Source organism: Lissotriton vulgaris, unplaced genomic scaffold (genome assembly GCF_964263255.1).
Source record: "Lissotriton vulgaris unplaced genomic scaffold, aLisVul1.2 SCAFFOLD_750, whole genome shotgun sequence".
In the NCBI taxonomy this organism is placed as follows: domain Eukaryota; kingdom Metazoa; phylum Chordata; class Amphibia; order Caudata; family Salamandridae; genus Lissotriton; species Lissotriton vulgaris.
The window spans coordinates 164,838-181,940 of NW_028245030.1; the positions used below are offsets into that span (position 1 = coordinate 164,838).

Sequence of the window (17,103 nt, forward strand, 5' to 3'; positions counted from 1 at the left end):
AGCCTCCCAGCGTAATCAGTCAGCGTTTGAAGAGCACTGGTCCCTCGAGCGTTCGCAGTGGATGCGTGCTGGCAGCGTGTGGAAACCTGCTGTTTTAAACAATCTGGATACTAGGGGAACCCGCCCCTGGGCGGAGACAGTTAACAAAGTCAGGACCCTAGGCGAATGGAGCACGTGCCGGAATAATGAGTGCCACAGCGTGTGCGTGGTCAATTGATGCAGTCTATGTATATAAGAAAGGGGGAATTGCATACATGTAGGAGCGTCAATCAAAGATATAAAACATCTCCTTGTTTATAGCAAAAAAATTCGCTTATGAAAAATGGTGTAAAAATAGGGAATTAAAATTTGTAGATTTCAGACAATTCGTTCAGACCTGTGACGGCCGTTTCAAACTTAACGATAAGGAGTGCCTCCCTTTTAGATAACTTGGAATCCCAATCTCCTCCACGTGGATCTCGTTCCACTTTTGAGATAATGGTCCATTTCAAATCTCTGATCGGGCGGTTCAATCTTATCCAGTGATTTACCAGTGGTGCTGTCTCAACTTTGTTCTTTATCCTTGGCTTATGTTGGGAGATTCTCTGGCGGATCTCTAGATTGGTTTTCCCAATATATAGGAGTCCACATGGTCAGAAAATCCCATAAATCACATACTTGGACTTACAGTTACTGAATGTATCGTGTTTCCACGAAATGACTTTATGTTGGAATAGCGCGCATTCCATCGTAGTGTCACAACACAGGCATGTACCACATTTGTGGTGTCATTTGTCATCCCAGATTGTGTTGAGTATTCTGTATGAATGTATGTATGTGAGTTTGAATGACTGTGATATGCTTGACTAGTGAAGGTGTGTGTGTAATTTTATCGTGCTGTGTCCAATTTGCTCTATATGTGTCTGTAACATTTTGATTGAAATGATCCATATGTTGCATTTTTTCATTTACATTGAATAAATAGCTATTAATTAGCAATTCCCGGTTTGGAATAGTTTTTCTTTTCTGGATACCATTTAATGTTTGAAACTTTCATATCAGTTTTGGAATATCCTCTTGTTATGTTGTTCTCTGTAGCTACACCACAAGCATGGAATAAGCTACCTATTGAACTTCGTTCCAAATACAATATTTTAAAGTTTTGTAAGACCTTGAAAACTTTCCAATTTAATGAACTGTAATTCTTTCTGCCATGTCATTTCTGTCACTCTAACACCCCGACCATTAGGTCTATAATGTCTAATTACCTAATATCAGCACCAGTACACCTGTGAGTATTTGCACGCTTAATAAAATGACTAAATAAATAAAAAATAAAATACATAAAAATAGGAAAAAAGGAAGGGCTGTTCAAAAACATACCCTGTCTAGATGGCTCATCCTTTGCATGAAATTGTGTAATGCCCTAGTGAAGAAGGAGCCTCCTGAGGTCCGTTGAGCTACTTCCACCAGTCCTATTTTCCCCACAACTGCATGGATAAGAAGAATTTTCTTGTAGGACATCTGCTGTGCTGTTACATGGGCATTTAGCAACACCAGCACCAGGGTTTGCCATCTCAACGCTAAAGTCCACAAGTGAGACCATTTTGACTGCTTGGTTCTTCAGAACTTCCTGGTTTACCACAACTCAGACCCTCCACCTTTTGGGAGGTACTACTTTGAAATCTATTCACAAGATGATTAATTTGCTGTTAGAAGTATTCCTCAGAAGAACAGCTTTCTCTGTGGGATACTCTATTTAACATTTGGATTTAGCATCACTCTCCGTCGCTCCTGATCTGTGGAGTGGATGTTTATAGTTCTAAAAAGGTCTCAAGTTGGATTGTTGCATGCTGTCATGCTTTCAGCCCAGTGCTTAATTTGAGCTGGTCTGCAGCTCTGGCATTACACCACATCTTCTTCCCACTTCCAGGGTTAGAAGTGTGTTCTGTTTTAGGCGGCGCTAACAGGAGAAATGGGATGGTGCAAGCTGCCTCCTGACGAGAGCCCCAGAGCCCTGACACTTATTATTTTACAAATTAAGCACTGTTCCAGCCTGTCTTTTTTTTTTTTATATATCTGTTTTTCCAGTACCCAGCCGGGTCAGGAAATTTTTATTCAATATCTTCAAAAACAGTTAGGTGACCACGAAGAAGGTCGAATATAAGCATTTTTTTTTTTTATCTTTATTGTGCAATTCAAATATAGTTACAAGTATGGGCCTACAACCACAGGGGCCGGCCGCTAGAGCACAGAAAAGTAGTAATTGAATATCACAAAGCTACGGTCGATCCCCTAGAAGTCTGGCAAAAATACAGGATACAATTCTCAGCAACACAGGATGGAATATAGTTATTTTTGTTTTTTAAAAAGAACAAACAAAAAAGAAAAACCAAACAAACAAATCTCAAGGCGGAAGCATATTGGGCGAAGTCGTGCTCCAACGGGGGGGGGGCCCTCGATACAAGATGAACAACCAGATAAGCAATGGAGATGGTCAGGGGAGGGAGTCGGTGGGGAAGTCAGAAAATCAGGAAAAAAAGTAGATTATTCCAGGAATATCGGATCAGGGGGAAAGAGAAATGTCCGGATTTTCCTCAAACGGGGGTGCACAGATGGTCCCTCGATAAGCGTTTCGTTGGCCCCAGATTCCATTCCACGCCCTAGGCTTGCCCCTAGCCAAATACACAGTCTTCTCTCTAAACATACACCAGTCCATATTCTCCTTCCATACTGACACGATGGGGGCCGTTGGGAACCCCACAACTGCGCAATATCTCTTTGCGATCATGTTCCCAAGGGCCGCCCACCGGGCCTGAGCGACGTTGTAATCATTCGGCTCCCACACATTCAACAGACATCTCCGAGCCTCAGGCAGCAGAGCAACCCCGGTGACACACTCCATTGCAGCATGCACTCAAACCACATCCGCGCTTGCATAACCCATCCGAGGAGAAGCCCATGGCAACCAAACGAGGACCAGTAACATACACCCGATGAAGAATTTTAGGTTGGACGAGACGGAGACGGGCGGGAATGGCTACCTCTTTCGGGGAAGACAGTGCTGACTGCCAGTCTTCATCATCCAGCTCCAATCCGTCTCGGTCCAGGCCTCCCTGAGACGCAGAAGGAGATCTGCCCGATTGTTGATTAACTTCTTATATATTAATGAAATCATACTATCGGGCAGATGACCATCGAGTATACGGTCCTCAAGTGGAGAGGACTCTGGAACATTAGTGTCGGCAGCGAAGACCGACGTCAAGGCATGGCGGACCTGTGCGTACCTGAAAAACTCTCTGTCACTCAACTCATATTCATTCCGAAGTACCTCAAAGGTCTTAACCGCACCCTTCACCCAAAGGTCACCCACTCTGCTTATACCAATCATATCCCACTTCTCAAAACGTTTCGTTGTCCAGAGGCATCCCAATCTTTCCGACGCATACAAAGGGGTCGCTCGTGTCAATCGATCGTTTGCATCCTTCCACACACGCACAGCAATCTTAGTGGGTCCCGTTAGATTCCTCCCCGCTGCCTGAAAGTAAAGCGCCCTGTTGTAGTTACCGCCCAGCAACTGATGCTTGTCCATCTCGAAAGCCGGATTTGGGCTGGGTGCATACATTGCGTGATTGATTGCGGACAACTGGGAGGCCCAATAGTACCGCCTGATATCTGGGTGCGCCATGCAATTCGTGCGCGGCCGTCCCAAACGAGCCACCCCTGTAAGCCTTCCACCTCCCGAAAGTAACTTGCCGGAATGATGTCGAACGAATTCTGGAGTGCGTATAAAAACCGAAGCAGAGACATCATTTTAAAGAGCGCGGCGCGGCCGAGCGGCGACAACGGCAATCTACACCACCGAACCACGTCTAGTTTCAACCTACGGAGAGGGGAAAGGAGATTGGGCTCATAGCGGGCAGCTGGATCCAGCGATATAAAAATCCCCAAATATTTGAAGCCAGATTGAGAGATCTGAATGGGAAATCTACTTGGTAATGGAGGAAGGCCGCCCGAGATGACATATACACAAGATTTAGACCAATTTATGACCAAGCCAGAATTCTTGCCAAACGAGGTGAGAACGTCAAACAAGACATTAAGGGATTTACGAGGGGAGGTAAGGTACAAAAGAATATCGTCGGCATAGAGCGAGACTCGGTCCTCAAAGTCGGGCGCCCACTGAATGCCCTTTATCGACGGCTCCCTTCGGAGCCAGGCTGCAAGAGGCTCTAAAGCAAGAGCAAAAAGCAGGGGGGACAGCGGGAACCCCTGTCTCGTACCCCTCCCAAGAGTGAAGGACTTGGACACTCGGCCGTTGACCACCACCTGAGCCAGCGGTTCCGTATATAAAAGTTTCACCCACCCGAAAAATTCCGAACCAAAACTAAATTTCGCGAGGGCGGCCCAGAGATAAAGCCATTCTATCGTGTCAAAGGCCATCGTGGCATCCAAGGAAGCCAAGATGGCCGGCTCCTAAGGAGACCCCGCCCTCGCGAGAACACCAAGGAGGCGCCGCAAGTTGAGAGCGGTGTTCCGATGTGGAATAAAACCGGATTGATCCGGATGGATCAGGTCACAAATCACTGTAAGCAGACGATTGGCAAGAACCTTGGCAAGAACCTTAGGCTCGGCGTTCAACAGGTAGATGGGCCTGTACGATGCGCAGCGATCCCAAGGCTTGCCTTCCTTGGGAATTACCACGATTGTTGCCAAACGCTGCTCACAAGGGAGGGTGCCATGGTCACGTGACTCCATGAACATATCGCGAAGATACGGTGCGACTTTGTCAGGGCGCAGTTTGTACAGCTCAATAGGCAAGCCGTTCGGGCCCATAGCCTTGCCCGAACGGAGAGAACGGATTGCGGTCGCAATCTCGTCTACAGACAACGGAGCCTCCATGCATTCTCGGTCCTCCTCGGAAAGGCAGGGCAGCGCAATGTCACGCAGCAATGAATGGGAGTCGTCCTCATCTCTATCAGACACGGGGGAGTACACAGCATGAAAATAATCTACAAAACACTCCACAATCTCACTTGGGTCAGTCACACTCTCACTATCCAAAGTCTGAATCACAGGGACCACACCATTCGCTCTTTCCTTCTTGTCAAGCCACGCAATCAATTTACCCGCCTTATCCCCAACATCGTACAGTCTACCCTGCTGCTCCCTGTACATCGTCTTGGCAGAATCCGTGACAAGGGATTTATAGTCTAGTTGCTTCAAACCAAGGGCGTGGAGTCTGTCATGGGTAACGCCTGATTCTAGGTCAGCCTCTAGTTCCAATATTTTCGCCACAAGACTCACAACCTCCTGATTCCTAGCTTTCTTAGTTTCAGCAATTAAGGATAGGGCCTGTCCATGAATAACAGTCTTAAAAGCTTCCCACAGGGACACAGAGGAGGAAACAGACCCCTCGTTCTCCAGAAAATAGTGGTCTAGGGACTTTATCAAACTATTACGGGTCTTGGGATTACGCAAATACCAGGGGTTAATAGGGGCGACCCGCCCGCAGCGTTCACCCCAGTGTCCATGCAGAGCCACAATGGAGAATGATCCGAAATGCCCCGGGCCAGGTGCCTGATCTCTATAACAGAGGAAGACTGGGCAGCGGGCATAAGGATGTAATCAAGTCTGGAGAGACTCCCATGAGCCCCAGAGTGAAAGGTGTACTGACTCTGTGTCGGATGCATCAACCTCCAGCAATCTCCCAGACCAAAGGTGTCCAAGAACCCACCAAGCCATGACTGGGACTTAGGAAGATCCCTGGGGGGGTGACGATCCATAGTACCAGAAAGCACAGAATTGAAATCCCCACCCATAAGGAGAGTGCAATCAGGGAGCTCCAGCATCACACGGCCAATATCCGAGAAGGTGGAGGTCTGGAGACCCGGGGGAACGTAGACAGTGAGCAGAGAAAGAGTCTTACCCTCCCACCTACCAGTGAGGGCGGCGTAATGCCCTCTGTCGTCGAGGATTACATCATCAATCTCCAGAGGGAGAGAAGACCGAACCAGAATACCCACCCCTCTAGAACCAGTAGTGAACCCGGAGTGTGCAACCAGGCGATAACCCCACCTATTCATAGCAGGACACATATTTCCCACCAGATGCGTCTCCTGCAAAAGTACCACATCAGGAGACAAGCGACGCAGATACTGCAGTACCACACCCCGTTTTATGCGATCACCCAATCCATTGACATTCCAAGATATTAACCTCAACCCACTACCCCCCATACCAACAAGTGATGCAGGAGTCACCCCACAAAGAGCAGAACACTCGAAGTATAGAAGAAAGCAATACGTCGTCTTGAGAAAGAAAAACACACTCACAAACACCCCATCTCACCCCCAACCCACACCCGTTACAACTCCCCCCTCCCTGCACCCCTGCAGTAGACTAAAAAGCCACCCCAACATGCAGTGTGCCTGTCGCCCTAACATTCCCACTCTACAAAAAGACCCTGGAGGAGGAAAGAGGCCCGTCCCTCCCTCCACCCAAAAGGGAACATAAGTGAAACACTTGATGACACGCGTTATTGACTTCACCTCGCTGCATCTTAAGACACTGCAGGATCTCTGACTGCTCACAGGCTCGTTTAAGCGCAAATTATGTGCATCGACCCCTGATTTTTCTCAGAAATTTGATAATAATTCACCTAACATACACTGGATGAATTCTACTGTGTATGAATACGTGAACCCTATGTGAGTGAAGTTCAGACGCTACATCCAACTTGGATGAGCGATCTCCGCATTCGATAGACTACAATATTTCTATACAGATCTGAACTGATTACAGTCCTGAGGATGGTTTCATCAAATAACTGCTAAGAAACCGAAACGTCGACTTTGCACTTCATCCCTTGCTTTGTTTTACTCAATGTGTTTTGGGATAGGTGTCTTTTAGGTTCTGTTGAGTCACTTAGCAATTTATTTTTATGTGTACCCACAGTCCTAAAATCTTATTCGCTTATTTGTCTGTATATGAAGCTGATTTTTCTTAATGAATTATTTGATAAAAACACTTTTTTCGTATACACCCTGTGTCTTTGTTTATATGTTTCATGTTGACAACACAATTTGATCAGTTTTGATTCACTCATTGTAAGGACGATAAATTGGTTCTTCTCATATTAATTTTAAATAACAAAACTTAGATTGAACAAAGTCCCTTGAAGGCATCTTTACCTTTCTATAAGTGAAACATAGCAGACAAAAGAAATAGTACCCGGTTGAGCAATGTCTAGTATTCGGAGATCAGGGGCCGAAGCATCACTTCTGTACAGGCTCACCACCCTCGGCACCACCAGGGTGCTCAGTCCGGTCGTCCCGGCCAGACAGGGAATCCAGCCAGTCACTCACATTCTCCGGCCGGTCAAAAAAGAATGTCCGCTCCTCGTACTCCACACGAAGCCTGGTAGGGAAAAGCATTGCGTACTTCAATCCTAAGTCCCGAAGATGTCGCTTAACACCCTGAAAGCCCATCCTTTGCTTCTGGACGAGCTGAATACAGTCCGGGTAAAAGTTAACTGTGGAATTCTTGAATTGCACCGGGCCGCTCACCCTCGACGCCTGCAGGATAGCATCACGATCCCTGAAATGAAAAAGTTTGGCGATGATAGGCCTCGGAGGTGTGCCCGGTTTAGGCTTTCCACCTGGGGCGCGATGGCACGCTCCACTGCGAAAAACTTGCTCAGTCAAGAAGGGGCAAGGTGGTTCAGGACAAGATCTTCAACCAGGAGGTCAATCGAGTGAGTCTCGGGGTTTTCCGGAACACCTATGATGCGGATGTTATTGCGTCTTGCCCTGTTCTCAAAATCCTCCAGCCGATGAGACATAAGATCATTAGCTGATTTCAAATTGCCAAGTTCGGTCTGAAGTTCCGACACATCGGCCGTGAGGCTAGAAGCCTTCAGATCCAACGACTTCACCTTCTCGTTGGTCTTAGACAGGGCGGCTCTGATCAGGGTGACATCGACGGCAACCGTGTCAATTTTATGAGCGAGAGCCTCCTACTGTTGGCCGATGGTCTCCTTCATGTTGGTAATGGCGCCCATGATGTCCTGCAGGGACGGGTCAGTAGGGGCGGTTGAGTCCTCCTTGGCGTCCTCCGGGGTACGGTTGGAGACTCCAGGAGATCCTTTGGATTGAGTGTACCAGTCCATAACGTTGGATTGGACCGGTCCCCCACGAAGGGGCGTCTTAGTCTTCCGTTTCTCGGCTTCGCCCCTGGCTGCCATGCTGGAAAATGCGCCCCGGAGGGGCCCGCGAGACCTAGTGAAAATGGCTGCCTGCGGGCAAGGCACCAACAGTCCACAAAAACTGGCTCGTGCGGCCAAGGCAGAGACACGACTTGCGTAGATGATAAAGTCTCATTCACACTGAACAGAGGCTGGACAGATCCCCGACCAAGCGGAACCTTCTCGCAATCAGACCATGCTAGGACCCAGAAACGAAACCGAAAGTTGGAGTAGGGCCACTGGGGAAGACCCCTCTGCCATTGTTATTCAACTCCGTCCCGGCCTCACAGTTCGCCAAGTCCCCGGCTTGCCGCAGGCCGGGCCTCAAAAGTTCGAATAGATGTAATTTCGGTTCTCCGAGTCCGAATTAAAATTTGAAAAGAGTTATGAAGTCAGCCAAGGTTCCCCTTCAATAATCCGTTCAAGAATTCAGGATGTTGTCAGGATAAGTTCCGAAAAGTGGTGAGGGTCCGGGGAGCTCTGTGCTCACGCGGCCATCTCGGATGCTCGCGTGGCTCCGCCTCCGTTCCAGCCTGTCTTGGTCGATCCACATCTGAGGGTGTGGAAGAGTTCCTAAAGAATGCTAGAGTTGACGCACAAGGATGGTGCCTACATTTGATGGTGCCACTTATCACCACAGCTGCACTTGCTTAAAAAATTCTGTATCTAGTTCGTCACCTGAGGGAATTCAAAAGGTTAGTAATTTGTGGTTAATGTATCCACCAGAAAGAGCATTACTGTACTTGTTCCTCTAGTCCTGGCAGTCAACTTGGCCCCCTTTCCATCATTAATGTGACTTTGTTTTCTGTTTGCCAAAGAAAACCAAAAAAGTTTTCAATTTTTAGTTCGAGCATCAACGCGCATGCGCTGTCTGCAAGACCTGTTGTACTTACTATACTGAGTGCAATTTCAGTGCCATCCCGCTGCTGTTTTCCATAGGTTCACTCTTGCATCGGTCCTATTTGCTGGCTCCTCATTGCATGGTTCTCCCGAGACATCGCTTACGTTTACTTCTTGGGGAGCACCGGCCAACTACAGTTTCATTACGATGTAGGGACTACTTTGTTTAATTTCGGCACATTGCGTATACTGAACCACAACGCTGTTTCACTGGCCATCACCTATTCACTCACTTCCAGACACGCATGAGATACCAAGCGCAAAATGCAACCAGAAAAACTGTAGTTCACGTACCTCATAAACCAACCCGGCCATACGTTACAAGGACCAATGTGCATCTGCTACTGCAAATCGGACGGCCATCTTGAATAGATGCCATTTAGTTTAAAACGAAACAGTAGAAACAAAATATTTACACTATAAAATCATAGAGAAAACAACAATGCACGCTGTATTGTGAAAAATAAATGTATGTACAAAACAGATGTATCTACTTACAGTAAGTAGTGAAACCAAATTATTATGTAACCATTAGTATACGAAGTGCTCAAAGAATAGGACACTTTCGTACAATTTAAGAATTTACTTCTGGCAGGTCTTTTTTCAATTTAATTTTTTATGGTAACATTACAAAGCAGATGCTCTTTTAAGGGGGCGGCCATAATTCCGAAAAGGCCAGTATAGGTCAGTACATTTTGTCCTTCTTCACCGTTCTTGCTTATAGAACTCCAGCAACAAAATACCAAGACGCCCAAATGACGTCATTATACCAAGATCCCGCTGTTGACTAGGCGGAATCAACCTGTTGCAGATAGTGAGAGGCAGAACCCAACAAGTTTGCACTTTTGTAGGCAGCGTCAAATTGCTAGGATGGATAAGCTAAAGTCTGTGCTTAGCCATTAGTACTATGAAAGGACCGCAGTGGTATAAACGAGGTAAGCTCTATAGCTGTACTTTACGTGCTTTATCTACTGGTTTAGCCCAAAGAAGTGGATAGTGTTTCTTTCAGGTTCAGGCTTTAGTCATTATCATGAACATATAGAAAGATCTTTGTTGTAAATAAATGGAGCACAAACCTGTGTGGATGCCTGAACTGTGCGTTTGCATCCCCTTTGAAACCACCCATTATCCTCCACATCAATATATGTCTGCTGAATGTGAATGTTGGCAGGCATTCTTCTCACATGGCGTCCCCCCAGCAAAGGCCGCTGGTAGTGAGAATATTGAAATGAACAACAACAACAAAACATTCTTTCTGTTTATTCAAACATCCTCTGCACAGAAAGATTAACAATAAACAAAGGCTATTCCCGGTGTGATGTCTTTTTATTTTCCACAAATATTGAGTGGTAGTAGACCAAGTCAACAAACAGCCACCGAACTGTACACACCTTCAACAGAAGAGTACAAGACAATGCTTATTACACATTCCTTAACAATTGCCTTACCTAACTTGATATTTTTGGAGATGGAAGGGTATCAGATGGAGATCTATAACTACTCCCATGTCAACTACTCCCTTGCAGATTTTATATCTAACTAGACAGGAGGAGCTGGGTTGTGTGTCTCCCCATACAGGGCTTTAAGTGGGATGAAAAAATAGTGTGCCACCCAGTCTGTATTTTGGTCCCTCTCGAAATTCTCCCAAGTTACGCAAAGTGCATCCACCTGTAATTTAAAAGAGTTATTGTGTAACAACTGCTAATGTAGGTTTTAGCACACTGGCTTGAGCCTCATGCTAAAGCTCATTTGGAGGTGGGACTACTTCAGTTTTCTCAAAGACTTCATATTCTGATCTGACCAAGCCAACCATAGTCCATTGCAAAAGTATCACTCCCAAAAAAAACTTTAGCCATTTGGAGCCAGGATTCTCTTCATGAAATAATAAAATGTATAAATAAACTGTATATAATTTGATCACATATCAGCTTGGGGCAACATCAAACTCCATATTATAAATCAAATACCTTGGAACAAGGACGGAGTCTATTCAAGAGTAATGGCTGTGGCATCGCACTACTCGCAGGTTTTTCAAATAGATAAATAAAAGGCATTGATATTTACAGTGCAAATAGATCAAACGCTCACAAAAGGCGAGACTTATTGCATTGCAAATGCTTGGTTATACAGGTACTTTGTTGTCAGCAGAGATCTATTAAGTTGTGTTAGTTTTCTACAAACCACCTGAAAGAATGAATTAAACAGTATCAAGTAACCATGCACACAAAATCATTCTTCCATTTGAGAAAGCTGTAAGAAACACCTCTTTCATCTTGGATGTATTAATCCATATTTTTCACTGAAGGGAATGCTCATGAAAGCTCAGTTACACTGACAAAACGTGCACGATCCTTAATTTCGCCTGATTGAAACTAAAGATTCCAACCTTGAAACACCATAGCACTCAGAAATACTTCTCTGTGATGGTCTGTGCTTTTCTGCAATCAAACATGAAACTGAACGTGAAACTGCAGTTGACAAAAAGTTTGCCTTATAGGGACCCTCCTTTACATTTAGTGTTCTCCAGAGCCAGCCTTCCCAGGAATTCTATCACACCTACATCAAAACTTGTCTTCTCCATGAAATCTTTCACTGAGTGTGACGTTTCCCTACAAGCACATATTCCTTTTGTCTGACAGATTGGGAACTTAGAGTGTCCGACAACAGTAGTCGAGGTGGCATTCTCAGTACTGGAAAGACAGGTTCATGCTACCCCCCCCTTGTATTTTTATTTGACCTTGCATAGAAATCAATCGTGTGTTATGTTTCTTAGGGTTGATAAGCTGATTGTTAGACTGAGATATATATGCTGTGCTGGATGCTTCCCATGGGCTCACCTCCTAATGATTGGATACCGGATATGATGTATTATAATGATTCAGAGAATGCCTGTTTTAAATAGTTTGATACAAACTTTGGAACAAGGGATATTTGATAGAATTGTGATCCTATGTTAGCAATATACTAACAGTGAATTGTGTACCCCAAATGCCATTGCCTATCACTAATGATCAGTGTTATTATCTTTACCTCGTGCGCTTCTATTTGTTTTTTTGTTTTTACATGAGCCCATTCACAACATTGTTTATTCATTTTGTAATGTTATTGACCAGTCTCTATTGATAATGATTTTGTTTGTTTCTTTGTCTTTTTTTCAAATATGAATAAAGGTTTGAGAAATGTTCTCTGTTCATGTGGAAGTTCTCTGTTGATCTTGATTAGTTTTCATTGTCTTCATAAGAATAGGCCTAAATAATATAACATTTCTTTAAAAACATTGCTGGGTTAGACATTGTTTAATCTAATTGAAGTGTTTGGTTCCCTTTCGCAGACCAGGGAGAATATCAGTGAAAATATGGAAGGCGGAATCCGATGCATTATATAACAATTTATTTATTAACATAGGAAGCATTATAGCAAAGAGAAAAGTCGCCTAGAAACTGGGCAGTACATCATACTAGAAACTGCAAGACTGGGTAGGGAACAGAAATTTACAGTACAAAAGGAAAAATGGTCTACGAGGGCAAAAGTTGCCCCATAAATACGAGAAAGTCTGTGAAGGGTGGACCATGGGGTCTTAGATAGATAGACAAAGATTTTGGAGAGGAGGCAATTCAGTGAATGAGGGGGGAAACAGAATGCCCCAACAACATCTGGAAACAGGAAGGCATCCAGTCTCAAGCCCTGAAATCTGTTAGATGCATACACCTAGAAGAGGATGGGGGGGAGACATGAGGGAGAAAATTTGCAAAACCTGCTGTGGCAGCTCAGTTTGGGGTTTTTGGCCCATCACTTTATGTTACTAGAAAATCGACAAAATGCTTTAAAAAAAATTGCGCACACCCACTGAAGAACTACTCATGCAGGTAATTTACTATGGTCTGTCTTTATCTTTCAGCTATGATGACGAAGTTGACAAAGTTAATCAGTATCAGAGGCTGAATTTAGAAGATCTGGAGAAAATTGAAATAGGTGAGTTACTCTATGAATATATTCATTATTTCTCCAGTGTTGGATCTTTCATAGATTCACATGCTTTAATCATTCCCCGTTGTCGAAGTGGGAGTCCTACGGTACCATAATAGTATGTATCCCGAACATAGCCTATAATGACAATAAAAAAAAGTCAGTTTAATAGCCTATCTATGTCTGTTTTGAAAAAGGACCAAACTTGAACTATAACCCATCAGGCGACAGCACCCTCGAGAACACTCTAAACAGAGGCTGAGTCCCTCAGATTTTCTACCGCACGTTGTGTGAAGGGAGTCTCCCTGAGCTCTGCTCAGTTTCTTCCGCTATTACTACTTTTTGGATCATTCGAGATTATATTTCAAGTTTAATTTCTCTGACCCTAGCACTAATATGTCAGAGTAGCAGAAAACAAGGTAATGGACTGCAACATATGTCTAACCTTTTCCTCAAAAACTCTCACGCTCAGAGAGATGAGGCTATTATTGGGACTCTAAAGATTGCTGGTGGAAAACTACCAGTTTACCAGGTGCACAGCAGTGTAGAGTATAGTAATGTAGAACAATGATTAATCAATATCTCCCATGCAAATTACACCAAAGAACTTTTTCAGCTTAACCCCTTCCACACTCATGACGAGCTGGGCTCGTCATGGTGTAGCCTCCTCGTACACTGATGACGAGCCCAGCTCGTCATAAAATAAGGAAAATAGCAATTCCCAGCACAGGAGGGAAATTGCCTTAGCAGCCATGGAGTTAATACAAATGAACTCAATGTATTTAGTATATGAACAATTTGGTATGCAACCGTTTCAACGCAACTTTTACAACGCATACTGTTTCAACGCACACCATTACAACGCAGGATCCTTTACAACGAATGCCTTTACAACGCATGACATTACATAGCAGATGCTATTACAACACATGCCATTACAACGTAAGTAGAGGTAAGTATATCATTTTATTAAAACATTTTTTTTATTACAAATTTTTTTTACATTAATTTAATAAATATTAAAAATAAATTTAAAAAAGTAAATTACGTAATTTTATATATATAGTTTGGGTTAGGGGTACAGGGGTATTTTTAGGGTTCAGGGCTGGGTTTCGGTTTTGGGGTACAGGGGTATTTTTAGGGTTCAGGGCTTGGTTTGGGTTTTGGGGTACAGGGGTATTAGGGTTCAGGGCTGGGTTTGGGTTTTGGGGTACAGGGGTATTTTTAGGTTTCAGGGCTAGGTTTGGGGGGTACAGGGGTATTTATAGGGTTCAGGGCTAGGTTTGGGTTTTGGGGTACAGGGGTATTATTAGGGTTCAGGGCTGGGTTTGGGTTCTGGGGTACAGGGGTATTATTAGGGTTCAGGGCTGGGTTTGGGTTTTGGGGTACAGGGGTATTTTTAGGGTTTTGGGGAACTGGGGGTTCAGTTTTTAAATAAATAATTTAAATAAATTAAAAAAAATATTTTAATAATTTTATTATTTATTAATAATAGTGCTTTATTAATAATAGCTCTTTAAAAATAAAATTAAAGTAATTTTTTTCCCTACACTATCCAGCACTTACCCTACTATTACACTCCCCTGGAGTTAGAATATTAGTTATAAACACCTAAAATATTTTTAAAATATATATATATATTTACAAATAAATTAATTAAAAAAATAATTTAATGTATTTAATTAAATAAATATTTATTAATTACATTTTTAATAAAATAATATACTTACCTATACTTACGTTGTAATGGCATGCGTTGTAATAGCATCTGCTATGTAATGTCATGCGTTGTAAAGGCATTCGTTGTAAAGGAATCTGCGTTGTAAAAATTGCGTTGTAATGGTGTGCAATGTAAAGGTTTGCGATGTAACGTCATACATCCGAACAATTTTAGTAAGAAACCAAAAACTATGACATTGTCAATAATTCGAACATATTCATGAATCAACATTAAAGTTTTTTACAAAGCCGTTGTTGTCATGTTGCCATGAAACCAATTGTCATGCCCAATGCATTTCGGGACTAAATCCTTTCTTCAGGGGCACTGTAGGAAAATACAAAGATAGGCAATAAACACACTAATTTTTCTACGACGGTCATCTACAATGGCTTCATCTATGACGGTCGTCTGCAGTGGTCGTCAACGACAGTTGTCGACAATAGTCATCGACGACAGCCTCATCTACAATGGCCATCTACAACAGTCTCATCTGCAAGGGTCGTCAACAACAGCCTCTTCTACGATGGCCATCTACAACAGCCTCATCTACAATGACCCTCTATCATGGCCCCATCTACAATAGTCTACGACAGCCTCATCTATGATGGCTTCATCTATGATGGTCTCACCTACGAATGGACTCATCTGCATTGGCATTGTCTATGACATCCTCATCTAGGACAGTTGTCGATGACAGCCTCATCTACAACGGTTATCTATGACGGTCTATGAGAGCCTTATAAATGATGGCCTCATCTACGATGGTGCATTGTCTATGATGGTCATCTACTACAACTTCATCTATGACGGTTGTCTATGATGGCCCTCTATGATGACGGCCTTGTCTGTGATAACCTCGCCTTTGATAACCATGTCTATGAACGCCTAGTCTTCGATGACATCGTCTACGATGGCCCTGTCTACTGTGCCCCATCTATGACTGCATCCTCTACAACGGCCTCATCTACGACGAAGACCTCGTCAACGACAAAAATTGTCAACGCCAGCCTAGTCTCTACGTCCACCTAGTTGACTACGATATCAATGACAATACAAACGACGAAAGCACCATAGTCATCAACAAAAACAAAAGACACATAATCAAGAATAACCTAATGTCACACATTAAGGGGACTAATAGGAGTATGTCTGCAACAGTCCGCAATGTGTGGAGCAATTTCCCCACTTCTCTCGGCCTCCAACCTCAGAGCATTGATCAGATCCATGTAGCTCTAGAACTAGACCTATAGAACCTGTTACAGGATTACTACTAAAACTTTCCAAAGACTGCAAGGTCACATTGTGCCTGATATGTCTGCATCCTCCAATGCTCCTGCCATGACAGAGTGATCCCAGTGTGAAAAATTGCCTTTCTTCTCGGGAACGACCTGTTCACATCTTGTGATGATAGAGGATAGGCCCACAACAGCTGGATTTCTCACCAGATATTTTTTGATAGTTTCCAGACCCTTAAGGAATGAGCAGCCAAATACTTCCAACTTCCAAAAGCAAATAAGCAATGGTTTGTTGTCTTTCTGATTTTAAATAGAAAAGCTGAGACCTATTTCAATTGTTGATTTATCCTGGAGACATTGCAATAATGGAAAATCATGTCACTCATAACCCTGCCTAACAAGCAAGGAGACTTTCTCAACTATCAGTAAACAAGAAGGGGCCCCCTGAAAAAGCAGATGAAGGGCAGATTTGCAGGGGAATACAAATTTTTAAACAAAGGAGAAAAGAGTGCCCTTAACGACTAATTACGGCCCTCTAAGGGTCCTGTTTTGCAGAAAATGCAGTGCCAAACTCTCCCCGAACAGGGGGAAATCAAACTGTCAGCAGCCAATTCATTATAAGACAAACTTAGTTTTTTTATTTATTCATTTTTTTATGATATAAATATGTGATCTTTAGTCACAGAGGACATAATAACATCGATATTGTAACATACAAATGACAGTTCAAAGAGCGGTTGTGACAAACAATTTTAAATATTAAATTTCACACACCCATTCATTCTACCACACATTCAACAGGACTCGTATCTCTCCATGCATTTTGGGATTATACAAAACATCCACAGATTCCCACACATTCTCATAGTGATGTACTGGGTCCCAGAAACGGTCGCTCCGAAAGGAACTGGAGGACTCAAGATGGAATTAACAGGACCAACTTTAAGCGCCCATGCGCGTTTCGGTGCTCGGCCGAAATATAGGTCACACCTTCATCAGGGCACACAGTGTAAGTGGACAGAACAGGTGCACCACCGCTGACAATCAATAGGGCCGCA

General features: G+C 43.7%; 1 protein-coding gene across 1 annotated transcript in view; it reads left to right on the forward strand.

The window, feature by feature from the left end:
* The window catches only part of LOC147666656 (phosphatidylinositide 4-phosphatase SAC2-like), a 241,221-nt gene that overhangs the window by 91,496 nt on the left and 132,622 nt on the right, over positions 1–17,103 (forward strand). Inside the window, exon 5 of the mRNA XM_086948986.1 lies at positions 13,023–13,096. Coding sequence (XP_086805112.1) covers positions 13,023–13,096 — 74 coding nt within the window. The remainder of the gene's footprint in view (positions 1–13,022; positions 13,097–17,103) is intronic.